Raw genomic sequence first — 23,136 nt, 5'->3', positions numbered from 1 at the left:
GCATCAAGCGCTTTATTACATTATTAATACATCAACTTTATGAAGTAGGTGCTATTAAAACCCTATTTCACTTAGAAATTGAAGCACAGAGATCTGCCCAAGATTGCAAGCAATAAGTGGCAGGACCAGACCTCTTCATCACATTTCACATTCCAAATCACTCAGTTATAAACTCCCTAACATGACAGGTTGCCATTTAGAGGTACCAAATGGTTGTCTGCCCTGCTCCTTCCTTAATGCCAACCAGCCTGATTAGCATTGATCAAAGACCAAGCCAGAGAGGTAGTCCTCTCCCTTTTCAATTTCATTTCATTTCTTTCTTTTTCTGAAACAGGGTCTTGCTCTGTTGCCCAGCCTGGAGTGCAGTGGCACAAATGGCTCACTGCAGCCACAACCTCCTGGGCTCAAGCAATCTTCCTATCTCAGCCTCTCGTTTTTCCATATCTATATCTTTTATGCCCAAAATAAGCTTTCCCTGGCCCCTTGTCTGCACTAAACTATAAGTTTCCAAAATGAACCCTTCTATACTCTCACATTTGGTACACGTCTTGTCTCCTGAATAGAGTACATTTTATTTTATTTTATTTTATTTTATTTTATTTTATTTTATTTTTGGAGACAGAGTCTCGCTCTGTTACCTAGGCTGGAGCGCAGTGGCACAATCTCAGCTCACTGCAACCTCCGCCTCCCGGGTTCAAGCAATTCTCCTGCCTCAACCTCCTGAGTAGCTGGGATTACAGGCACATGTGGCCATGCCCGGCTAATTTTTTGTATTTTAGTAAAGACGGGGTTTCACCATGTTCCCCAGGCTGGTCTCCAACTCCTGAGCTCAGGCAATCCACCCACCTCAGCCTCCCAAAGTGCTAGGATTACAGGTGTGAGCCACCGCAGCTGGCCATCTCCTGAACAGATTATAAATACCTAGAGGTCAGGGATGATTATTCAATACATATATATTGAATACTTACTATGTGTTGGACCCAGTGCTAGGGTTTTATGTATATATTTGAGAGCTCCACATCCCTGGATCTGAATCCTCCACTTCCCACTGGAACCATGCCCCTCCCAGTCCCAGTAAGTAAGAGGGAAGATCGGGAGGGCCAAATCCTACACCAGGGTCTATCTTAGGGAGGGAAGGGACCTGGCTGGGGGGAGGGGGATTCTGAGGAGTGAAACCACTTCCTGTGTAGCTAGTTCCTGTGTTGACAGAAACAGCAGAAGAGGAGGTGGGGTGGAGGGAGCAGAGCCAGGGATTAGGGGGCCACTGAGGCTCTGGAGATGAGACCGCCAGGAGTCCTTCCCCACCATGAGCCCCCTCCACTCCTGCAGCTGGAGGAGTTTTTCCCAGTCTCGGTGCTCCCCTGGGGCGAGAGAGACTGAACAAGCTGTTTGGGTGGGAAAAAAGAGAATGGAGGAAGTTGACAGGGATGGGCGGGGCCCGTGGGGGGGCTGACCAGGAACCCAGCTTCCTGCTCAGTACCCAGGCATCCAGCCCCCAGCTCACCCCCACCCCTTCCAGCCCCCACTCCCCTCAGGAACCCAAGGTTCCGGCCCTCCTCCCAAATCCCAGCCACCCCTCCCCCACCAGTTTCTCCCCTCCAGGGGATGGAGGCTGAGAGACCCCAGGAAGAAGAGGATGGTGAGCAGGTGAGCTGGGCACGGGGTTGGGGAGGCTGACACTGGGAAAGAAGGGAGGTGAGAGGACCTGGGGCAGAAATGTAGGCACACAGGGGCCTTGAAAGGCTTGGGCAAACTGAGGCAGGAACAGAGACACACAGAGAGGAAACGGGCCACTGGCCTAGCCCCCTGTCCACTCCTCCCCGTTCAACCACCACTGCTTGACTAGAATGGACATATTTTGGCATCAGGGCCCCCCTCAGGATGAGGAAGGCTGGCCCCCTCCAAACTCCACCACTCGGCCTTGGCGATCTGCTCCTCCGTCCCCTCCTCCTCCAGGGACCCGCCACACAGGTACCCTTACCCATCCAGGGAGAGCCCCGACCCTGGTGCCCACATCCTGACCCCATTACCAAGGCCCACTCCATTGTGGGCCCTCTCCCCACCTCCTCCAGACTCCCCTTGGGATTCCCCATTGCACCCCCTCTCCTCTGATCCAAAGTCCCTAATCACGTCACCCTGTCCACACTCCCCCGCGGCTCCTGTCTGCTAACCACTCTGGGTCTCTGAGCCCTCCACACCCCTCTCCCCAGCCCTGGGACCCCGCTCGGCCTCCCTGCTCTCCCTGCAGACTGAGCTCCTTCTGGACCTGGTGGCTGACGCCCAGTCCCGCCGCCTGGAGGAGCAGAGGGCCACCTTCTACACCCCCCAAAACCCCCCAAGCCTAGCCCCTGCCCCACTCCGTCCTCTCGAGGACAGAGAACAGCTTTACAGCACCATCCTCAGTCACCAGGTAAGACATCCCCCCAGGAGGCAAACCCAGGCCTCCTGGTCTCTTGGCCCCTGTTCTCTTTTGGGCTCTACTCCTGTTTCTCCCTAGGCACCCCATCGCCTTCACAGGTTTCCTATATGCCTCCCCATACCAACCCTTGATCCTCTCAAGAACCTCCTCCCCTCAGACCCTCACCAAAGCTCTCCCTCTCCCTCCACTCCTCCAGTGCCAGCGGATGGAAGCCCAGCGGTCAGAGCCTCCCCTCCCTCCAGGGGGACAAGAGCTCCTGGAGTTGCTGCTGAGAGTTCAGGGTGGGGGTCGAATGGAGGAGCAAAGGTCCCGGCCCCCCACACACACCTGCTGAGACTTGAGCCCCCAACCAGCCCTTCCTCGACACTGGTCTCAAAGCTGGGCAGCCCATTGCATGCCCTCAACTCTTGCTTGGCAGGGGTACCAGAGACTGAAAGACACAGCACAAATCTCAATATTCATCTCCCACATCACCTTCCCTGGGAACTGGACAGGGTGAAAGTCCTCAAACTCTGGGAACAGGCGAGGTGGAACGGGAATTTAACTCCCCCCCAACCGGTCCATGGGAGCTTGAGGCAGTAAGGGGGATCCTAGGCACCCATCTCAAGGAGTGGCTGGGAGTCTTTTCCCTAACTTGTGGGGACACCACCAATTGTCAAGCTACTAGGCACTGGGGTCTGAGGGCTCAGGCCTCCACCTGAGAGATTATAACCTGAAAGACAGCTCCACCCTTCCTCCCAGTAAGAAGGGAAGGTGGGTGGGCACCTGAAAGATTAAGACTATTCTCCCAGTCCCACTACCAGCACCCCCCATCCCTGAGACTGAGGGGTTTACAGGCTGTGAATGGACCTTTAGCCCTGCCCACCCTCCCTCCCCACTGCTGCTGAGTCTGTCTGATGTTTTGATTGTGTGAATAAATGTAATTCCCCTCTGGACTGAAGACTGGTGTCTGGGGGGCCCAGGCGGGGTGAAAGGTAGGAAGGTGAGGCCAGAGGCCGCCTCTCTCCCCAGTCTGGCCAGAGGCCAGCTCCCCTCGCTGGCTGGTTAATTACTGGCTCATTAAGCAGCGGCTGGAGACCTCCCTAATTATCTCCCCCAGCCCCCCTCTCCTGGTTTTAATTAAGTAGAACAGGGAGGGGAGTCATTAGAACAAGAAATATGAACTGAGCCGGGGGCCTTCCCATATTTTTCAGATGGCCCGTCTCCTCCCCTCATCCCCTCTTCCCTCTCCCCTCCTCCACTCGGTCTCAGTTCCTCTGTTTCTGTGTCTCACTCTCCGCCCCCAGCTCCTCCCTGTTCCTCCTCTCTTCTCCCCTCCTCTTCCTCCCCGGCTCCCCTCCCCCAGCCTCCCTCCCTCGCTCCCCCCCTTCTCCCTCCTCCCTCCTCCCTCTCTCTCACACACACCCCCGCTTGGGCCTCCTCTCTCTCTCCGGCTCCATTTTCTCCGCCGCCGGGGGCCGGGGTCTCCTGTGGGGGGCCCAGCCGGTACCCCAGGTCTCCCTTCAGTGCCGGGGTGAACCCCCGGGGGAGCCGGGAGCAGGGGGCAGACGGGCGGGGGTTGGGGCGGAGGGAGCAGCGGCCCCAGCGAGTTTGGGGGGAGAAGTAACCAGGCGGGGGGAGGGGCGGAGCAGGGAGGGGGCCTCAGGGCCCCCCCCCAGCTATGGACGAGCGGCTACTGGGGCCGCCCCCTCCAGGCGGGGGCCGGGGGGGCCTGGGATTGGTGGGTGGGGAGCCTGGGGGCCCTGGCGAGCCTCCCGGTGGCGGAGACCCCGGTGGGGGTAGCGGGGGGGTCCCGGGAGGCCGAGGGAAGCAAGACATCGGGGACATTCTGCAGCAGATAATGACCATCACCGACCAGAGCCTGGACGAGGCCCAGGCCAAGTGAGTGCCCCCACCCCGGGACCCCACACAGACCCAGCAAACCCCGTTCACATGCTCTGAATCTTCTGGGAGCCCCCCCAACTCCAGGGCCCTCTCCAGGATCCAACAGCTCTCTTCTCTCCTTATTCCTGGGAGCCCCTAGAAAAGTGATCCCTCTCAAACCTCCCTTCGCCCCCAGGCCCTGAAACCTTCACAGAGGGAACCCCCGATGGCCCCGCTCCCCACTCCTAACCTTTTGCTGACCCCCGCACTCCCCTGGAACAGCCCCATCTCCGGGAGCCCCCTCTGGCTCCCAGACTAAGAAACTGTTCTTGGGCTATGTTATCTTCTCCCCTAACTCTCCACCCAGCCCCCTCATTCTCTCCAGATGTGGAGACCTCCACACCCTCTCCAGAGCCCCTAAAGCTCCTCTCCACTGCTCAGCCAGACACTAGGTGCATCAAAGCCTCCCACCTGCTCAGCCCCAGGACCCCTTCACACACCCTACACTGATCTCCCCAGTTAGCTCGGCACCCCCAGCCCCGCTCTGCCACCTCAAACTCTGACTCTTCTCAATCCCAGCTTCTGTCTGTCTCCCTCTGAAACCTACCAAGTCACTTTCCTTTCTCCATCCACTACCAGATTCCTCCTCATGCCTTTCTAGACCAGCTCCCAAAGCCCCCAGCCTTTAGCCTGCTGCCTGCATCTTCCCTGTGTCTCCCTGAAGCCGAGCAGCTTCCCCATGCTCTGGGAGCTGATCTTTTCCCAAGAACTCCCCTCCCCAACTCATTCCACCCCCAATCCGCTTCCTCCCTCCGCAGATTGACCCTCCTCCCTCCTTGTTCTCAGGCCCCCTGCTCTGTTTCTCTAGCACCTCAACTTTTCTCTTTCCCCACTCCCACTCCTCCCAAGGAAACACGCCCTAAACTGCCACCGAATGAAGCCTGCTCTCTTTAGCGTCCTGTGTGAAATCAAGGAGAAAACCGGTATGTGGGCCCCCCGATTGCTCAACTCTGGGAACAGAACCCTGTTCATTATAGGGCTAGAGTGTGACAACTTGGGGCCCTGAGGAAAGTGAGGAGTCAGGGGGACTGGGGAAGGAACCAAAGCCTGGGAACTTGGCTCTCCAGGAAGCACCAGGAGGACTGAGCACTGGGTATCAGGGTCTCTGGGTCCCTAAGTCCACTCGCCTGCATGCTAGGCCTCAGCATTCGGAGCTCCCAGGAGGAGGAGCCAGTGGACCCACAGCTGATGCGCTTGGACAACATGCTTCTGGCAGAGGGTGTGGCTGGGCCCGAGAAAGGGGGTGGCTCAGCAGCAGCAGCTGCAGCTGCTGCAGCCTCTGGGGGCGGCGTGTCCCCTGACAACTCCATCGAACACTCGGACTATCGCAGCAAACTTGCCCAGATCCGTCACATATACCACTCGGAGCTGGAGAAGTATGAGCAGGTAAGGAGAGGAGGCTTGGGTGGGTGGAGGGAAGGGCTCTTGCAGGGGAATCCCATGGCCAAAGGGCTCCTCCTCACCAGCCCACTGGCCCCCACTACAGGCATGTAATGAGTTCACAACCCATGTCATGAACCTGCTGAGGGAGCAGAGCCGCACCAGGCCCGTGGCCCCCAAAGAGATGGAACGCATGGTGAGCATCATCCATCGAAAGTTCAGCGCCATCCAGATGCAGCTGAAGCAGAGCACCTGCGAGGCCGTGATGATCCTGCGCTCCCGTTTCTTGGATGCCAGGTGGGCCCAGGGACCCCAGGCTGGCCCCCAGCACTGGGCTCCTTCCCATTCCTCTCCAAGACCCTGAGCTGCCATGCTGCACAACATGGTACTCCATGACAATGGTGACTCTGGGGTCATGCCATGTGACAGCCCTGCCAGGACATCAACATCCTCCTCACCGCTCTTCTCCCTCCTCTGTAGACGAAAGCGCCGTAACTTCAGCAAACAGGCCACTGAGGTCCTAAATGAGTATTTCTACTCCCACCTGAGTAACCCATATCCTAGTGAGGAGGCCAAGGAGGAGCTTGCCAAGAAGTGTGGCATCACCGTGTCTCAGGTATTATGGAGGTTTCGGGAGGAGTTGTCAGGCAAAGTGCACACATCTCAGCTAGGTGCAGTGGTGTGTTCCTGTAATCCCAGCTACTAGGGAGGCTGAAGTGGGAGGATCACTTGAGTTGGAGACCAGCCTGGGCAACAGCATAGTGAGAACAGGAAGCATTAAAAAAAAAATGCTCTCACTCGCATCTTATTCAGTGAAGGACTTCAGAGGCAAATGTTTCTACCCGACCCTCCTTTCTGCCCCACAGGTCTCCAACTGGTTTGGCAACAAGAGGATTCGCTATAAGAAAAATATCGGAAAGTTCCAAGAGGAGGCAAACATCTATGCTGTCAAGACCGCCGTGTCAGTCACCCAGGGGGGCCACAGCCGCACCAGCTCCCCGACACCCCCTTCCTCTGCAGGTGAATCCCACTGTCACCCCAGCTGTTTTGCACACTTCCTGCTTTTGTTCCCACTTCCTATCTAGGCAGCATCATAGCAGAGAGGGGGCCTTTTGGGGTGAGAGGGACCGAGCTGAGATAGGCTGGAGATGTCAGGGGACAGAGGCCATTCCAGTGAACTTAGTTCTGCCTTTCTTCCCACGGGTGGCCATGGAAGGCGAAGGAACAGCCTGCTCTTTCTGTGTGTTGGTATGTTATTTTGTGGATAATTGGAGTATAGTAGCATGTCCCCACAAGAGCTGAGAGTTGTGGTTCATCCCCTTTCTACCATCATGGGCTCTATTATACTCTTCCCTCTCTGCCCCCCCCAAGGCTCTGGCGGCTCTTTCAATCTCTCAGGATCTGGAGACATGTTTCTGGGGATGCCTGGGCTCAACGGAGATTCCTATTCTGCTTCCCAGGTCAGATGCCCATCTCCTCTGGAGTAGGGCTTTCCCCAGCTCCATTTCCCCTACTTTAGGATACAAGACCTCTTTCCTCTGATGCTTCTCTTCACTGTCATACCTTCGTCTGCTGCCTGCAGGTGGAATCACTCCGACACTCGATGGGACCAGGGGGCTATGGGGATAACCTCGGGGGAGGCCAGATGTATAGCCCACGGGAAATGAGGGTGAGTGGATCCTGAAGCCCCTCTCTGTCCAGTTCTCACAGGACAGAGGGGCATTTTCCCTAGTAGTGTTGTGCCCACACAGGGTTCCCAGGGCCTTCTCTGTTTTCTGTACTCTGTCTCTCCTTTCAGGCAAATGGCAGCTGGCAGGAGGCTGTGACCCCCTCTTCAGTGACATCCCCAACGGAGGGACCAGGGAGTGTTCACTCTGATACCTCCAACTGATCTTGCCCCTCAGGGTCACAGGGGTGGGGGCTCTCACAAGGCGACTCTCGAAGAGGACGCAGGCTTCCAGAGGACAAACCCCAATACAGGAGAAGCACAAGACAGAGAAGGGCCAATGGGGTCATCCCCTCCCTAACAAGCTCTGTGCTGGGGGTGCTAATTACATGGCAGGAAGAATGGGGCCTCTAAGGGGAGTGTGGGGTCTGTCTCTCCCTTTTTTCCATCTTTTTCCTCTCCCGCTTTCTTTCTTACACAGAAACATACACACACCCAGAAACCTATTTCTCAGACCCCTTTTTCTCCTGTGTCTTTCTCTCTCCCTCTCCCACACCTCACACACACATACTCCCACTTGCAACTATTCTGTTTCTCTCTCTGGGCTCCCCGACTTTCCCTTCCCCACCGCACTTATATGCTCTGGAATCTGTGGAGACGCCAGCCCTGCCCAATCAGAGATGCCAAAAATGGGGACATGACTTCTGGACAGAGGACATGGGCCACGCCCCCATGCATCCCCACCCCTGCCCCTCCAGACGGCTTACTTACCTCATACGCAGCTCATCTTAAACCAATAGAATCGCTCGGTGGACGAGAGTGTCTGACTCAGATATCTACCTCGGAGGGAGTTTCTGCTACTTTAGGGAATTATTGACTGGGCTTTGGGGTTGAACGTTTTTCTTTTTTTTAAAGAAAGAAAAAGAAACCCTGGGATCCCATCTGGTTTTTTTTGTTGTTGTTTTTGTTATTGGTGGTGGTTGGTGGTGGTGGTGGTGGTTCTTAATTTTTAATTTAGTTTGGGGAAGTAGCTTGTTTTTTTTTTTATAAATATGTTGATTTCTTGTCTTTTTTTTTTATTTCTTACTTTCCCATATTAGGGGTGATAAGCCAAAGGGGTCCTGGTAAGAGAAAGGGGGACAAACAGAACTGGTAAAGAGGCCCCCCTGGCTCCAGGCCTGTCCATCAGGAAGTAAATTTTACAGGGCACCAAGCTTTGCCCCCTAAAATCCCTTAGGTGTTCTTTGCTCATGCAGGCAGGTTTCTGCCGCATTTGACGTGGAGGCAGTGAAGGGCTTGCCCTGCTGGCCTCTCATCCCCCTTCTTCCCACAACCCTTGGGCAGGGCTGGACTCAGTAATTTTGAGGAAATCGAAGATGCCATCTTCCCCTGTGAGTGACATGTCTTTAATTTTTTTAAAAACTACTATTTGAAAATTGGAGGGGGAAGAATGGGAAGGGAGTTATTGCCAAATATGTTAAATATGGGTTGGGGTGCTTGTGTATGTATCTTCCTCAATTTCCCCAGAAATGAGGTATCTTTTTGTCACACCAAAATCAAGGGGTAGGGAGAGGGAGGAGGTTGCAAAAAGCCAGATGTGGGGGAAAAGTAACATCAACACTGTCCCATCCTCAGCCCTGAACCCTACCATCTGATCCCCTCAGACATTCTCAGGATTTTACAAGACTGTCAGAGTGGGGAACCCCTCCCATTAAAGATCCGGGCAGGACTGGGGACAGGTTGGAAGTGTGATGGGTGGGGGGGTGGGAGGCATGGGCCGGGGGCAGTTCTCTCCTCACTTGTAAACTTGTGTAGTTTCACAGAAAAAAAACAAAATGCAGTTTTAAATAAAGAAATTTCTTTTTTCCCTGGGTTTAGTTGAGAATTTTTTTCAAAAAACATGAGAAACCCCAGAAAAAAAAATGATTTTCTTTCACGAAGCTCCAAACAGGTTTCTCTCCTGTTCCCCAACCTTGCCTTCAGGATGCAGGCCCAATTGCACCCTTGCAAACAACAGTCTGGCCGGAACCTTATTGATGCAACTTTGCCCAATCAAGATGGGGCTCCAGTGGGTCACCAGGCAGCCCTGATGGACTGATGGAATAAATAGGATCAGGGGCTCTGAGGGAATGAGACCCTAGAGGGTACACTCCCCATCCCCCAGGGAAGTGACTGTACCCAGAGGCTGGTAGTGCCCAGGGGTGGAGTGATAATTATTTCTCTAGTACCTGAAGGACTCTTGTCCCAAAGGCATGAATTCCTAGCATTCCCTGTGAAAAGACGACTGAAAGATGGGGGCTGGAGAGAGGGTGCAGGCCCCACCTAGGGCGGAGGCCACAGCAGGGAGAGGGACAGACAGAGCCAGGAGCCTGGAAGGAAGCAGGATGGCAGCCGGAACAGCGGTTGGAGCCTGGGTGCTGGTCCTCAGTCTGTGGGGTGAGCCACTCCCCCCACCCCACTGACCCTCCCTGCAGAAAGCACTTTAACCCCACACCCCAATCGTCCTAGAACTTTTCCCAGAACCCGAGGAACTGCTTTTCAAGGTTCCTCACCCACCCTGTCCAAATTTTGTTAGCCCTCATTCCCTTCCTGCCCCTCTACCATGGTGCTATCTCCCAGGGGCAGTAGTAGGTGCTCAAAACATCACAGCCCGGATCGGCGAGCCACTGGTGCTGAAGTGTAAGGGGGCCCCCAAGAAACCACCCCAGCAGCTGGAATGGAAACTGGTAAGCGGGGCTCCTGTTGCAGCCTCCCAACTTCCAGGGAGACCAGCAATGATTTGGATCCCCGTCACTCTGCCTCACAGTCCTTTCCCAAAGGCCTTGCACTGTTTAGGCCCCGCTTCTCTGCTTCTAGAACACAGGCCGGACAGAAGCTTGGAAGGTCCTGTCTCCCCAGGGAGGAGGCCCCTGGGATAGTGTGGCTCGTGTCCTTCCCAACGGCTCCCTCTTCCTTCCGGCTGTCGGGATCCAGGATGAGGGGATTTTCCGGTGCCAGGCAATGAACAGGAATGGAAAGGAGACCAAGTCCAACTACCGAGTCCGTGTCTACCGTAAGAATTCCAGGGTCTTCTCCAAGGTCCCCCTCTTATCCAAGAAAAAGCCTTCAACCCCAGCCTTGGCCCATGAGGGCCTCTGACTTCCACTGGCCCCATTTCCACACACAGAGTTTGAGAACCTTCACAATTACAGCCTCTGACTGGATTTTTCCTCCTTCAGAGATTCCTGGGAAGCCAAAAATTGTAGATTCTGCCTCTGAACTCACGGCTGGTGTTCCCAATAAGGTAGTGGAAGAAAGCAGAAGTAGAAAACGGTCCTGTGAACAGGAGGCGAGTGTGTGTGGATGTGGGTGTGTGGCATCTCTCATTTTCAAAGGATTCTGAGGTTACCACTCTTTCCCCAGGTGGGGACATGTGTGTCAGAGGGAAGCTACCCTGCAGGGACTCTTAGCTGGCACTTGGATGGGAAGTCCCTGGTGCCTAATGAGAAGGGTGAGTCCTAAGGTGCCCCCCAAGCTGCCTTCTCCCTGATCTCACTCCCACACCCACCCTGGGATAATTTGTCTCATCCTCCCATCATAGGAGTATCTGTGAAGGAACAGACCAGGAGACACCCTGAGACAGGGCTCTTCACACTGCATTCGGAGCTAATGGTGACCCCAGCCCGGGGAGGAGATCCCCATCCCACCTTCTCCTGTAGCTTCAGCCCAGGCCTTCCCCGACGCCGGGCCTTGCACACAGCCCCCATCCAGCCCCGTGTCTGGGGTGAGCAGAGGTGGGGAGGGCCCCAAGCTCACGTGAGCACATTCTGGAAGTCTGACCCTTAGGGAAAGAGGGAGTCAAGCCCGTGGCCACCGGGATCACTCGCAAGTGTGACTCTACACCTCACAACCCTTCCAACTCCCAGAGCCTGTGCCTCTGGAGGAGGTCCAATTGGTGGTGGAGCCAGAAGGTGGAGCAGTAGCTCCTGGTGGAACCGTAACCCTGACCTGTGAGGTCCCTGCCCAGCCCTCTCCTCAAATTAACTGGATGAAGGATGTGAGTGACCTGGAGAGAGAGGCTGGGAGGTAGGGTGAACCATAACTAGCAACAGGGAGGGCAGAGGGCTAACGAGGGAAAGGCAGGCTAGGAGCTGAGGAGAAAGAGAGGGTATCTGAAGATGTGGAGACAAAAAGACAAGGGTTTTGAAATAGTCTCCTCTCCCCTTCCCCCACCAGGGTGTGCCCTTGCCCCTTCCCCCCAGCCCTGTGCTGATCCTCCCTGAGATAGGGCCTCAGGACCAGGGAACCTACAGCTGTGTGGCCACCCATCCCAGCCACGGGCCCCAGGAAAGCCGTGCTGTCAGCATCAGCATCATCGGTGAGACCTCTCCCCGAGCCCTACTGACCCAGGGACTAGGGTGCAGGACAGCACAGGCTCTAATTTCCTGCCCCATTCTGACCTTATCCCCAAGAGCCACCCCACCTCTCCCTCCGTGCACCCACACCCAAGTCTCCCCTGCCCCACCCAAATTCTGCCAAGAGAGCAGCCAAGCCTCTCCCTTCTTCCCTCTGAACTAAAAAAAGGTAAAGATGGCTGGGCGCAGTGGCTCACGCCTGTAATCCCAACACTTTGGGAGGCTGAGGCTGAGGCTGAGGCTGAGTCGGGCAGATCACCTGAGGTAGGGAGTTCAAGACCAGCCTGACCAACATGGAGAAACCCCGTTTCTACTAAAAATACAAAATTAGCCAGGCGTGGTGGCACATGCCTGTAATCCCAGCTACTTGGGAGGCTGAGGCAGGAGAATCGTTTGAATCCAGGAGGCGTAGATTGCGGTGAGCCAAGATCGCACCATTGCATGCCAGCCTGGGCAACAAAAGCAAAACTCCATCTCAAAAAAAAAGGGAAAGACTCCACTGGGGCTCCCACTAAATAACCCTCTCTCAACCCGAAGTCTTCTTTCTGACTGGATCCAACTTTGTCTTCCAGAACCAGGCGAGGAGGGGCCAACTGCAGGTGAGGGGTTTGATAAAGTCAGGGAAGCAGAAGATAGCCCCCAACACATGTGACCGGGGGGATGGTCAACAAGAAATGAATGGTGAGTGATGGGGGCTGTGCTCTCAATTTTCCCTGTCTCCATACAGGCTCTGTGGGAGGATCAGGGCTAGGAACTCTAGCCCTGGCCCTGGGGATCCTGGGAGGCCTGGGGACAGCCGCCCTGCTCATTGGGGTCATCTTGTGGCAAAGGCGGCGACGCCAAGGAGAGGAGAGGTGAGTGGAGAAAGCCAGACCCCTCAGACCTAGGGCTTCCAGGCAGCAAGCGAAGAGGGGTGGGGGGTGGAACAACAACGTGCAGCATTCTCCCCAATCTTCCTCCTCAGGAAGGCCCCAGAAAACCAGGAGGAAGAGGAGGAGCGTGCAGAACTGAATCAGTCGGAGGAACCTGAGGCAGGCGAGAGTAGTACTGGAGGGCCTTGAGGGGCCCACAGACAGATCCCATCCATCAGCTCCCTTTTCTTTTTCCCTTGAACTGTTCTGGCCCCAGACCAATTCTCTCCTGTATAATCTCTCTCCTGTGTAACCCCACCTTGCCAAGCTTTCTTCTACAACCAGAGCCCCCCACAATGATGATTAAACACCTGACACATCTTGCTCTTGTGTGTGTGTGTGTGTGTGTGTGACACAACCTCACCCCTACACCCTTGAGGGCCCTGAAGGAAAGGGACTCATCCCCACACTTCCCCATACTACACCAAACATCTACTCAAGTTGGGGAGAAGTGCTTCTGTCGGGGGGGGGTGAACTTGGGAAGAGATCCCATCAATATATTTCACCTTTTTTTTTTATTGAATTTGTATTAAAGGAGGTAGTGAGGGGGAGGAAGCACTTAAGAGTCAGAATCCATATTAGACTCTGGGGAGTGAAAAATTAAATTAAATCAATAAGATGGGGAGTGGGGGAAGAGTCAGAGGGAACTTTGCCCACCTTTCAAGATCAAATCAAGAAATCAGGGAAAGCAAAGACTTAGGAGAGGAGAAAGACATTCTCTCAATCCATCCTCCATCCCCAGGGCAGAGAATTACAACGTTACCGAGTGAGCCTCTGAGCAGAAGGCTCTCCCATCTATGCACAGACTTCACTCCTCCTCCCCAGGCCTTCCTGGAGAATGTCCAGGGCTGGCCTTAGCCAACAGAAATAGAGGGGTCAAGGGGGTCCAGGAGTAAGGAAGGGTCAGCAGGGACCCCCAATACTGATTCTCCTCTGGCTGGAGGTGGGCAGGAAGGAGACATAGCTCAAATACTGAGCAGCCAAAAAAAGAAGAAGATGGCGAGAAACAGGAAGAGGGAATCCTGCCAGCTGGAGGCCGGGTGACCCTGTCCCAGATCCACACCTGTGAGAGAGAGGAAAGCTGTGGAAGCATATGCTCCTAGGCTGGGAGGGGGCCTGAGGGGATTCACAGGGCTCCCTGATGGGAGCTGAGTGTGACTCTTACCTGTACCCCGGCGGAAAGGCTCATGGGCATTGAAGACGGTGGTGAAAAAGCCAAAGGGAAAAGCACCAACACCAAATGAGAAGTGGAAGCCCCCGGTATCACCAAATGGCTGGAATCCCTAGGGAGGCAGAAAAAGTCAGATGGGAAACCTGCAAATCTGTCAAGGAAGGGACACAACTGGACAAGAAGACTCACCCCTCTGCTCTCTGGAGCTGGTCTCTGGCCCTGGGGGCGGGGTGGAGTTTTTAATCTGAGGAAGAGGAGAGAGAAAGTTAACAGGGAATTTTCTCCTCTGATCTTCCGCACAGTTTTCCAAGGGCGGAAGCCTTCAATCTTCCCTAAGCAACACCTCCAGTCTCTCACCTGGGATCCTGGGGCTTCTGGCTCCCTCGCCCATAAAGCGGGACAACCTTCTCTCTGCTGATCCCAGCTTTACATACCGGACACTCTTGCCGCTCTGGCCGTGTCTCCAGCCACTGGGGAGAAAAAGCAGTGGTTTCCAGTATAAAAGAGGGTCTTCCAGCTCCTCAGACCTCCCCATTTCCCTCTTCATCTCCTGAGTACGCACCTGATGAAGACATGGCCAACTGAATGGGGGAGAAAAAAAGAAGGTCAAACTAGCTACAGAAAAGAGAGACACAGACCCCAGACTTCGCAGAATCCCATCTGACCCCTCTTCCCAAGCAACCTGCTGTTGCTTTTCAGATTTTCTGCAACCTCTACCATGCCAGCCAACTTGGCCTTCCTGCTTGTCTGATCTTCCAACACCTAAAGCTCAGCCCATCCTCAACACACTCAACCCTCTCCTTTCTCCTCTCCCCAACAAACACATACAAATTTTAGTGCCCTCTCTCGTCTGCCTTTCAAGTTAATTTCTAATTCCCTTCAGCCACCTCTTTCCAGGTCTCCTCTTTTCAACCCCAACCCCATCACTCCACAGCAAACCCCTTTACTAGCACATTCCCCCATTACTCACTTCCAAGCTCAATAATGTCCCTATCTTTACGACCCTTTAACCTTTCAAGTCTGCCTCTCCACAGTGCCCTTATACCAGCCCCCTCCCAGATCTCATCTGAATGTGATCCATATTTCCTGGTTCTCCCCGACTCAATTGATGCGTGCCTCCCCTAACCTTTGTGTCTCATTTGTTTCCACCTGCACAGCTAAGACCCCTCACTTCTCTGGGGTAAGATGGCTCGGGTCTCACATTGTCCCGCCACTCCCCGCCCCACCTTCTCTTCTCAGCACATCACATGCCCCCGCTCCTGGTTCCTAAGACCTTTCTTTCCACAGATCTCGACCGTTATACTCCCACCCACACATACCAGCAAAGTCTTATGTCTCCTGTCGGGCCTCACCTACGGGAACGTGCCCTCCGATTATCTGTATGACTGTATGATTATTCGCTCCTAGCCTCTCCAGTATATAAGCGAGACCCATCGCCTTCCGCCCCCCTCCTCGATTCTCACCAGTACAGGTGGCCACACACACTGACCACAGCTTCCCGAGCAGTCTCCAAACATATATTACATTCGAAGGTCGCGCCCGCCCCGCCCCGCTCGCGATTTGGCCCTTCGGGGCCCCCGTCCTCCTCCTCCGCTGCTGCCATGGCCGGTTTTGTTTCGCCCCACGTACCCTTCAGTCCCCCCAAATACACATACACACGCCCCAACAAACCAGAAACCACCTCCTGCCCACGATCGTTGGGCAGGCTTCAAGGTTTCCTAATCACTATTGGTCTGAATGCCTACCAGTCACAAAGAATTCAAAAGAAAGGATTGGCCCAAAGGGTAGGGGCGGGAAAAGGTTGGTGCAGTCCTGCCTTCCCACAGTGGCTATTGGCTGATACGGTCTAAGTCAATGTGCAATGCCAAGGGATTGGTAATAACTCGCTACACCCTGTCGCCTGGCCAAGGAGGGCTTTATTCGTCTGAGTAGTTGTCAGTCATAACCAAAGCCATAAGCAATTTGCTCGGGAATACCTACAGACCTCGCCCACTATAAGCCTCTTTCTTTCCTTCGCTTCGTCTTTCAGAAAATGTCCGGATTGCTATTGGACTTTGGAGCGTATGGCTCCAAAGCAACTCATTGGCTAGAACTTGACGGAAAATGGTGGTTAGGTAAAACGCGCCTGCGCAGCAAGCGGCGGGACGGGGGTGGGCCAATCCTGTGAGGGTTGAACCTTCTCTTGTTCCACCTCTTCACCCCTATCTTGTCGCCATGGTGACTGCTCTACAATTGGCGAGGCTTGCACTTCAAAGTCCTCGGCTCGCTTCATCCGCGTCCTTCAGCTGTGGACTTTCTGCTGATTGGGCCTTTTCCTTTTCCCCTGATTGGCCGACATCGGGAAAGACGGCGAAGAGCTAGGGAAAGAGGGAAAACACTAGGGTCGCAGGGTTCAAAATGGCTCCAACCTCTTTTGGTGACGTAGAGAGCAGAACTTGGGTCTGCCCCTCCCTTTTAGTTAAGGGAGCAGAACTGGGATTAGCCCGACGTTTGGATAGTACGAACATCGATCTGCGGCGCTGGTGTTAACCCAACTCATTCGGCTGGACGACTCAGCCCTCCCCACATCAGGTGATTTACAGAGCAAAACTGAACTAAAGGCCCATCCCTTTCTTAATGTTGTACACAGAGTAGAACAGGATTGACTTCAACTCCGTTTTAAACCTTCAGAGCAGGAAAGCTCTGGGCTCAACCCTTTTGTGAGTGGTGCAGAAGGGGCAAAGCCCGCCCCTTTTAAGGAGACCCGTGGGGGTTAGACCCGCCCTTTCCTCCTTATAATTTGCCCATCAGAAATAGGGTCTTCTTCCCGGGTTGGACCCCGGGGAGTTTGGGCTTTTCCTACAGTCACTGACCCTCACTGTGACCAAAGGAGCAGAACTAGGTAACGGTCCTCCCAGTACCAATCGTCTTCCCGAGGGCATGTAAACTCCTGCAGGGTAAAGGTGTGGCTAGAGGTGGGACCTTGATAAAAGATCCCATGTGACTCAAGAGTAAGGAAAGATGAGAAGTTAGCAGTTGCGTAAAGAAGGACTGGGGCAGATGAGGATTCAGGAAACTTGAGGTTTAGGAAGGAAGATATTGAGAGGGAAAGGTGGAAATGAAGGAGAGTGAAGTGATGGAATGATCCTAGTAAAGGGATAATGGGAGTGGAGGAAGAGAAGAGGGGGTGGAAAACTAGACACATGGCTACCAAATTAAGGAGGCACCCTCCTTCCAGAGGAATCGGCATTCTTCCTCACTTTTTATTTTTCTAGAAAGCACCCCTGAAGCCAAATTTCCATTGGAAGAAAAGATGTATCCATATTGTACGTTGTGAGAAGGGGTTGTCTCAGCTTGGGCAAGTAAGGAGACTGATAGGAAGGAAGGGGGAAAGAAAAAGTACAGAGGTAAAAGAGCATGGAAAAGGAAAGGGTCAGGGATAAGGCCGAAGAGATCTCTTCTCTTTAAAGGCCAGAGAAGGCAGGTGGAGGGGGGAGCTGGACTGCTGGGAGATAGTGAGGGACAAAGGGCAAAGGAAACCAGACCAGAGGACTGGAGAGTGAGATGGGGTGAGATGGAGTCCTGGAGAGAAAAAGAAGAGAGGTGAACTTAATGTTTGTCATATGGTAGATAGATGCTTGATAAATGTTTAGAATTGAATGGGTACGGGAAAAGGGGTCTTTAAGAATAGTTGGGAGGAATAAGCAGCAGATAACCGGAGTTGAGAAAAAAAGAGACCAAGTAAAAGTGGCTTGAGTGGCCGAAGGAGGAATACAGCACCAGGGGATCCATAGCTGAAAGTGAGTTAGAGAAAAAAAAGATGCAGCTGGAGCCAGAGATGGGGGCAAAGACCGAGGGAGAGCCCTGGGGCGGGGCTCGCAAGAGGACACGGGTAGATGTGGGGAGGAGATGCCTGAGTTTCTGGGAGACGATTGGCAAAACAGGCTGCCCATCACCGCCCTCCACTTCCTGGCCGGCCCCGGAAACCAGCAGGCGTTGGGGAGGGGTGGCGGGGGAATAGCGGCAGCAGCGGCCCCAGCCCTCAGAGAGACAGCAGAAAGGGAGGGAGGGAGGGAGGGTGCTGGGGGGACAGCCCCCCACCATTCCTACCGCTATGGGCCCAACCTCCCACTCCCACCTCCCCTCCATCGGCCGGGGCTAGGACACCCCCAAATCCCGTCGCCCCCTTGGCACCGACACCCCGACAGAGACAGAGACACAGCCATCCGCCACCACCGCTGCCGCAGCCTGGCTGGGGAGGGGGCCAGCCCCCCAGGCCCCCTACCCCACTGAGGTGTGGGCGGGAAAGGGATGGGAGGAGGAGGGAAGAGGGTGCTGAAAGCGACTAGGATGAGGGGAAGGGGAGAGATTGGGTCTGGGAGGGCCGACGAGGGGAGAGGGTTGCTGGGGAAAGGAGAGGGGCTGACTGGGAAAGGGTTGCTGGGGATAGGAGAGGGACCTGAGAGGGAGGAAGGATGGAAGAGACACGGGAGGGAGGAGAAATGGAAACCCTTGTGAATTTGGGACTGGGAGTGTGCACAGGGAATCCTGGAGAGGCAATTCCCTACACCTTTCCCAATTCTTTTTCTTGCCCTTTGACCCCACATGACTCTTGAAGGGTCATGAGGGGAGAAGGCCAGCAGAATTTGCCTCTTAGGAATACCCTTAGGCGCCTCTGTTTCCATCTAGGCACAGGACCTCTTGTTTCTCAGTGGCCTTCCACACTGCTAGACCCTTACTGACACACAAATGCCTTATGGGAGCCATGTTTTCTACATTGAGTCTGTGTGCCTTTGACATGTTTAATGGCTTGTGTGCAACTAGGTTCTCCCAATGCTATCCATAGGCTGTGTAGAAATGGTGTGTTATTTTCTATCAGAATTGCCCATTCTCCATTCTTGTGTCCATGTCTCACATCCAGTTTTGACATGTTCAAGTACCGCATGTGTGTGAGTTTTCATCTATTGCACCTGTTCTATAGTTTCATGTTACTTGCACGTTTTATGTTTTGGCATGTTTATTTCAGCATGTGAAGGTTATATACCTTATTTTGCTTTGACACGTCCATGGTCCTACCATTTGCAGTAGTCTTCATGTGTGGGATCCCATGGCTTGGCTGAATAGCCCACACTCTCATGTCTGACTGAATTGGCCTGTTTGCTGTTTTCCCGGTCACAGTTCACAGAACACATGTGTATGCGCCTTTGCACGATACACTGATGTAACAGGACCATAGAATGTGTGTTATAAATTTGTCATCAGTATATTTTGTGAGCCGTATGCTCATTAAATTGGCCCTCCATTGCATTTCTAAATCCTTGGACTTTTGTTCTCCAAAGAGGGTCACTTAATATCAAGTGTTAGAGAAGAAGGTAACTGGGTCTCCAGGTCTGCAAAGAACCATCCCTGCATGCCTTACCTTGGTGACCTCCCTGGCCCATACCTCTCTACACAAACATTATCTTTCCAGTGGCTGTGTACAGTCTGTGTCCATGAGCTCAATGCATGTCACAGGGTCCACCCTGCTGTGAACCCCATTGTTGGTATTTATTTATGGACATTATCCTCCATTCTTTGCACTGTTGGCACACATTTGATGAGAGCAGCATCTTTCCCTGTGGCATGTTGATCCCATTCTGTACATTTCTCTTGTGAGATGACCTCTTCCTGATTATTGTTACTCTGGCTTAATTATGGCCATGTATTGCATGTATCTATTCAGAGTCGGTTACCATTAGGCTTGGTGTGTTCGTTACTTTCTCAGTGACTTTTGTTTTACTAGTCAGTTCTACTCAAGAGGATAACTAATTTGTGATCAGAACTGCCATCTCTGTCATTAATTGTGGCTCTGTGGGTGTGTATACAGCCTTAGAATCTGTCCAGCAAGTGTTTATTGAGCACCTACTCCATCTCCTATTGTCCTGGCATTGGAGATAAGACAGAGTCCCTGTCCTTAAGCTGTTTGCAGCCTCAGGAGGGAAACAAAAATGCCAGTCAACACATAGTGTGTTGTCAAGATCAGTAGTTCTTAAATTCAGGCGCACATCAGACTCACCAGAGGGCTTGTTAAAATACAGATTGCTAGCCAGCCACGATGGCTCACACCTGTAATCCCAACAGTTTGGAAGGCTGAGGCAGGAGGATCACGTGAGGCCAGGAGTTCAAAACCAGCCTGAGTGACAGAGTGAGAAAAAGAAAAATAGATTGCTGGACCTAATGCCCAGAATTTCTGATTCAGTAGATCTGGGGTGAAGTCTAATAATTTGCATTTCTATACTTCGAGACCCACTGATCAAGATAAAAGTGTAATGAAAGCACAGGCCTGGAGGGGTTCAGGCAGCCCTCCAAAAGGTGACACTGAGCTGTGTGAGGCAGGAGAAGAGACGGGCATTCCAGCCAAAGGGAACAGTATGTTCAAGGTGCGGAAGCATGAAAGATCATGGTGTCTGAGGAACTGAAGTGAATCAGTTTGACTGGAACAAAAAAGAGTTTTGTGAGGATGTGGTCGAAGATGTAAGCAGAAGTCAACTTGTCAAGAAGAGCCTTTAGGCAAGACAGGGAAATGCTCTGTGTTTCAGAAAAATTTGTGCTAACAGAAAAATCTCTGTGGTTGCTACGTGGAAGATGGATTGGAGGGAGTTGGGAGCCTACTCCACATAGTTCAGGGGAGAAATGATGCTGTTCTGAACTTGTAGGGGCAGTGGGATGGAGCAGCTCAGAAAGCCTACGGTGTTCCGACTGGCAAGGTCTCCTGTTTCCTCTATTGCCTGTTACCTTCTCACTTGGCAATAGGCTTACCTTTGAGCATAGCCCTTCCCGTCATGGGAAGACAGTGCCTGTGGCCTCAGTAGGAATGACAGGTATTTGCCTGAACACCCTTTTTGTGAATTGTTACCCTGCCCCCAACAGTGGGGCAGAGTGGAGGAAGGAGGAAGAACCTAGAACGCAGGTTCTGTGTTCCTGCCTCTCTTCCTCTTGAGCCCTTTCCTCTCCCAGGGCAAGTGCTGTTAGGTCCCCTTTACTCCATTCCCTCCTTTTTTCACTTCGTGAGGCCTCACACACTGTACCTGCCCAGGCAAAGTGTCACTAGAAGGAAGGGAAAGGGTAGTAGGATTCGTTTGCCTGTCTGGAGGTAGGATTGGTCTTTGTAGCTATTCCAGGTATGTCCATAAGTTTACCTAGGAATGGGTGAGCTGCCTGGGTGGAGAGGGATTTTTCTAGTTACGCATTTACATTCTTTTATCTGTCACTGGGTGTAATTATAAATTTGTGTCTGTGTGTGAACATGTTAGTCTTTGTATGACTGTGTGTCTGTTGGCATTAGTGACACAAACTTTTAATCTTGCCATTTGGCCCCTGGGTATATGGCTGTGAGTGTTCTGTCACAATTACCATATATGCTGTGTGCTGTGTTCGTATATGTATATGCAGTACATACCAGTGTCAGCGTAACAGAGTGGTTAGGAACACAGGCGGCTTAGATGTAACCTAGAAACTGCTGTTTACAGGAGCTATATGACCTCAGGTAAGTTATTTAGCCTCTCTGGGCCTATTTCCTGTAAAATGTAAATAATAATAGTACTTTCTAGACTATCGTATGCATCATTTTAAGAGTTTAACTTAATGTATAGACCAGTGCTGTTCTACAGAAATATAATGTAAGCCACAATGTAATTTTTTTATGGTAGCCACATTTTTACAAGGCAAAAAGAGTGAAATTAATTTTAGTAATATATTTTCTTGAATCTGATAACATCCAAAAGATTATAATTTCTTTTTTTTTTTTTTCTTTTTTGAGACAGAGTCTCACTCTGTTGCCCAGGCTGGAGTGCAGTGGCATGATCTTGGCTCACTGCAACCTCCACCTCCCGGGTTCAAGCGATTCTCCTGCCTCAGCCTCCCGAGTAGCTGGGATTACAGGCATGCGCCAACAGGCCTGGCTAATTTTTGTATTTTTATTAGAGATGGGGTTTCACCATGTTGGTCAGGCTGGTCCTGAACTGCTGACCTCATGATCCGCCCACCTCGGCTTCCCAAAGTGCTGGGATTACAGGCGTGAGCCACCACACCCGGCCCAAGGTTATAATTTCAAAATGTAGTCAGCATAAAAGATCAATAATGGATACCTTACATTTTGTTTTTTATTCAGTCTTTGAAATCTGATGTGTATTTTGCATTTCCAGCATGTCTCAGTTCAGACTGGCTGTATTTCAAGTGCTCAGGAGCCACATGTAGGTGGTGGCTACTTTCTCGGACAGCACAAGTATAGACCATTATAAGACCCTTACCAGCTACAAGTGTTAGCTATTATTCTTGTTGTCATTTATTATCAGGTATCTGTGAATTGTAGATGTCCGTGTCTTGTGTCTCTTGTCTGAATATATCCGGAGCCTTTGGGAAGAGGGGTGGGAAAGCAGTCCTGAGCTCTATCTCTACCACCCTCATCCTAGAGAGCCTTCCTGGGAAGGTTTCAATGAGAACCCTGCCCCAGTTTGTGTCTCAGGCCCTTGTCCTCATAGTACCAGCCCCCAAGCCTGCCTTCTGTGCCTTGCCTACCCCACTGTCCTCCAGAAACCAGGCTGATTGTCCCTTGCCCCATCCCCTGCAGGTGGCCAGAATGGATTTGTGGCCAGGGGCATGGATGCTGCTGCTGCTGCTCTTCCTGCTGCTGCTCTTCCTGCTGCCCACCCTGTGGTTCTGCAGCCCCAGTGCCAAGTACTTCTTCAAGATGGCCTTCTACAATGGCTGGATCCTCTTCCTGGCTGTGCTCGCCATCCCTGTGTGTGCCGTGCGAGGACGCAACGTCGAGAACATGAAGTGAGGGGCAAGGGGTCTTGGGCAATGAGGGAACTTAAGGGTACAAAGTGAGTAGTGGATTGGGGGAAGGGGGCATGGTGTGTGTAGCAAAGACTGAGAGAGACCAGAGACAGGGAATGGGGAGAGGACTGCAAAGGTGGTCAGAAAGACAGTAGGGTGGGGGGAGCTGAGGTATGCAGATGGACATCAATGGATCCCACTGGGACCCCTTGCCATGACCCCACAGGATCTTGCGTCTAATGCTGCTCCACATCAAATACCTGTACGGGATCCGAGTGGAGGTGCGAGGGGCTCACCACTTCCCTCCCTCGCAGCCCTATGTTGTTGTCTCCAACCACCAGAGCTCTCTCGATCTGCTTGGTGAGACCCCACCACAGGGCACACCTCCCCCAGCCATGCCTCCCCTCCTGGAACCTTCCCTAGAATATCTTCTCCTAGAGATCTTCAATTCCCCCTCCTCTGGGACATTGCTCCCT

General features: G+C 53.0%; 5 protein-coding genes across 11 annotated transcripts in view; 4 read left to right on the top strand and 1 right to left on the bottom strand.

Moving 5' to 3' along the window:
- Positions 1 to 1,202: 1,202 nt before the first annotated feature.
- On the top strand, positions 1,203 to 3,354 carry GPSM3 (G protein signaling modulator 3). 2 transcript variants are annotated; one of them, XM_030803335.1, is made up of 4 exons: positions 1,203 to 1,647; positions 1,869 to 1,971; positions 2,249 to 2,410; positions 2,616 to 3,354. In XM_030803335.1, exons 1-4 carry the CDS (start codon positions 1,637 to 1,639, stop codon positions 2,751 to 2,753), a joined length of 414 nt encoding a protein of 137 aa, XP_030659195.1. In that variant the 5' UTR covers positions 1,203 to 1,636; the 3' UTR covers positions 2,754 to 3,354. The 2 variants fall into 2 exon arrangements, with proteins under 2 accessions (XP_030659195.1, XP_003272194.1); XM_003272146.4 differs by having other exon boundaries at positions 2,211 to 2,410.
- A 438-nt stretch (positions 3,355 to 3,792) lies between these two features.
- PBX2 (PBX homeobox 2) lies at positions 3,793 to 9,255 on the top strand. Its single transcript, XM_003272139.4, has 9 exons — positions 3,793 to 4,300; positions 5,192 to 5,265; positions 5,481 to 5,728; positions 5,829 to 6,019; positions 6,203 to 6,338; positions 6,589 to 6,742; positions 7,094 to 7,182; positions 7,305 to 7,391; positions 7,521 to 9,255. The coding sequence occupies exons 1-9, from the start codon at positions 4,080 to 4,082 to the stop codon at positions 7,611 to 7,613; spliced, it is 1,293 nt and encodes a 430-aa protein (XP_003272187.1). The 5' UTR covers positions 3,793 to 4,079; the 3' UTR covers positions 7,614 to 9,255.
- A 298-nt stretch (positions 9,256 to 9,553) lies between these two features.
- AGER (advanced glycosylation end-product specific receptor) lies at positions 9,554 to 13,018 on the top strand. 4 transcript variants are annotated; one of them, XM_012503054.1, is made up of 11 exons: positions 9,554 to 9,824; positions 10,008 to 10,114; positions 10,245 to 10,440; positions 10,607 to 10,671; positions 10,791 to 10,878; positions 10,969 to 11,151; positions 11,294 to 11,424; positions 11,604 to 11,745; positions 12,355 to 12,381; positions 12,510 to 12,636; positions 12,747 to 13,017. In XM_012503054.1, the coding sequence occupies exons 1-11, from the start codon at positions 9,680 to 9,682 to the stop codon at positions 12,841 to 12,843; spliced, it is 1,308 nt and encodes a 435-aa protein (XP_012358508.1). In that variant the 5' UTR covers positions 9,554 to 9,679; the 3' UTR covers positions 12,844 to 13,017. The 4 variants fall into 4 exon arrangements, with proteins under 4 accessions (XP_012358508.1, XP_012358512.1, XP_012358515.1 ...); XM_012503058.1 differs by lacking the exon at positions 12,510 to 12,636 and having other exon boundaries at positions 12,355 to 12,463; positions 12,747 to 13,018; XM_012503061.2 differs by lacking the exon at positions 11,604 to 11,745 and having other exon boundaries at positions 10,287 to 10,440; positions 11,294 to 11,453.
- Positions 13,019 to 13,189: 171 nt separating this feature from the next.
- On the bottom strand, positions 13,190 to 15,589 carry RNF5 (ring finger protein 5). Its single transcript, XM_003272142.3, has 6 exons — positions 15,328 to 15,589; positions 14,427 to 14,445; positions 14,222 to 14,334; positions 14,054 to 14,108; positions 13,859 to 13,976; positions 13,190 to 13,756 (listed from the first exon to the last, which is right to left on the bottom strand). Exons 1-6 carry the CDS (start codon positions 15,465 to 15,467, stop codon positions 13,659 to 13,661), a joined length of 543 nt encoding a protein of 180 aa, XP_003272190.1. The 5' UTR covers positions 15,468 to 15,589; the 3' UTR covers positions 13,190 to 13,658.
- A 490-nt stretch (positions 15,590 to 16,079) lies between these two features.
- Positions 16,080 to 23,136, top strand: part of AGPAT1 (1-acylglycerol-3-phosphate O-acyltransferase 1) — a 9,666-nt gene continuing 2,609 nt past the window's right edge. Inside the window, exons 1-3 of one of the 3 annotated variants that reach the window (XM_030803983.1) lie at positions 16,080 to 16,435; positions 22,452 to 22,660; positions 22,887 to 23,020. In XM_030803983.1, coding sequence (XP_030659843.1) covers positions 22,461 to 22,660; positions 22,887 to 23,020 — 334 coding nt within the window. In that variant the 5' untranslated portion in view covers positions 16,080 to 16,435; positions 22,452 to 22,460. Of the gene's footprint in view, positions 16,436 to 16,632; positions 16,746 to 17,807; positions 18,138 to 22,451; positions 22,661 to 22,886; positions 23,021 to 23,136 lie in introns of those variants that run through there. The other 2 variants (XM_030803982.1, XM_030803981.1) reach the window with 2 other exon arrangements.

This window comes from Nomascus leucogenys, chromosome 22a (genome assembly GCF_006542625.1).
Source record: "Nomascus leucogenys isolate Asia chromosome 22a, Asia_NLE_v1, whole genome shotgun sequence".
In the NCBI taxonomy this organism is placed as follows: Eukaryota; Metazoa; Chordata; class Mammalia; order Primates; family Hylobatidae; genus Nomascus; species Nomascus leucogenys.
The sequence above is the reverse complement of the archived record's forward strand: the minus strand, read 5'-3'. Positions and strand labels throughout refer to the sequence as shown.

What these genes read in the sequence shown, in the direction of transcription:
- GPSM3 (XM_003272146.4), top strand. Translation starts at nt 1,606, where the DNA reads ATGGAGGCTGAGAGACCCCAGGAAGAAGAGGATGGTGAGCAG. An exon ending in TCCAGGGACCCGCCACACAG is followed by an intron (nt 1,972 to 2,210) that starts GTACCCTTACCC and finishes CCCTCTCCCCAG; the next exon opens with CCCTGGGACCCCGCTCGGCC. An exon ending in GCACCATCCTCAGTCACCAG is followed by an intron (nt 2,411 to 2,615) that starts GTAAGACATCCC and finishes CCACTCCTCCAG; the next exon opens with TGCCAGCGGATGGAAGCCCA.
- PBX2 (XM_003272139.4), top strand. Translation starts at nt 4,080, where the DNA reads ATGGACGAGCGGCTACTGGGGCCGCCCCCTCCAGGCGGGGGCCGGGGG. An exon ending in AGCTGGAGAAGTATGAGCAG is followed by an intron (nt 5,729 to 5,828) that starts GTAAGGAGAGGA and finishes CCCCCACTACAG; the next exon opens with GCATGTAATGAGTTCACAAC. An exon ending in GTGGCATCACCGTGTCTCAG is followed by an intron (nt 6,339 to 6,588) that starts GTATTATGGAGG and finishes TCTGCCCCACAG; the next exon opens with GTCTCCAACTGGTTTGGCAA.
- AGER (XM_012503054.1), top strand. Translation starts at nt 9,680, where the DNA reads ATGGGGGCTGGAGAGAGGGTGCAGGCCCCACCTAGGGCGGAGGCCACA. An exon ending in AAATTAACTGGATGAAGGAT is followed by an intron (nt 11,425 to 11,603) that starts GTGAGTGACCTG and finishes TTCCCCCACCAG; the next exon opens with GGTGTGCCCTTGCCCCTTCC. An exon ending in CGACGCCAAGGAGAGGAGAG is followed by an intron (nt 12,637 to 12,746) that starts GTGAGTGGAGAA and finishes CTTCCTCCTCAG; the next exon opens with GAAGGCCCCAGAAAACCAGG.
- RNF5 (XM_003272142.3), bottom strand. Translation starts at nt 15,467, where the DNA reads ATGGCAGCAGCGGAGGAGGAGGACGGGGGCCCCGAAGGGCCAAATCGC. An exon ending in CAGCTCCAGAGAGCAGAGGG is followed by an intron (nt 13,977 to 14,053) that starts GTGAGTCTTCTT and finishes CTGCCTCCCTAG; the next exon opens with GGATTCCAGCCATTTGGTGA. An exon ending in GCCTTTCCGCCGGGGTACAG is followed by an intron (nt 13,757 to 13,858) that starts GTAAGAGTCACA and finishes TCTCTCTCACAG; the next exon opens with GTGTGGATCTGGGACAGGGT.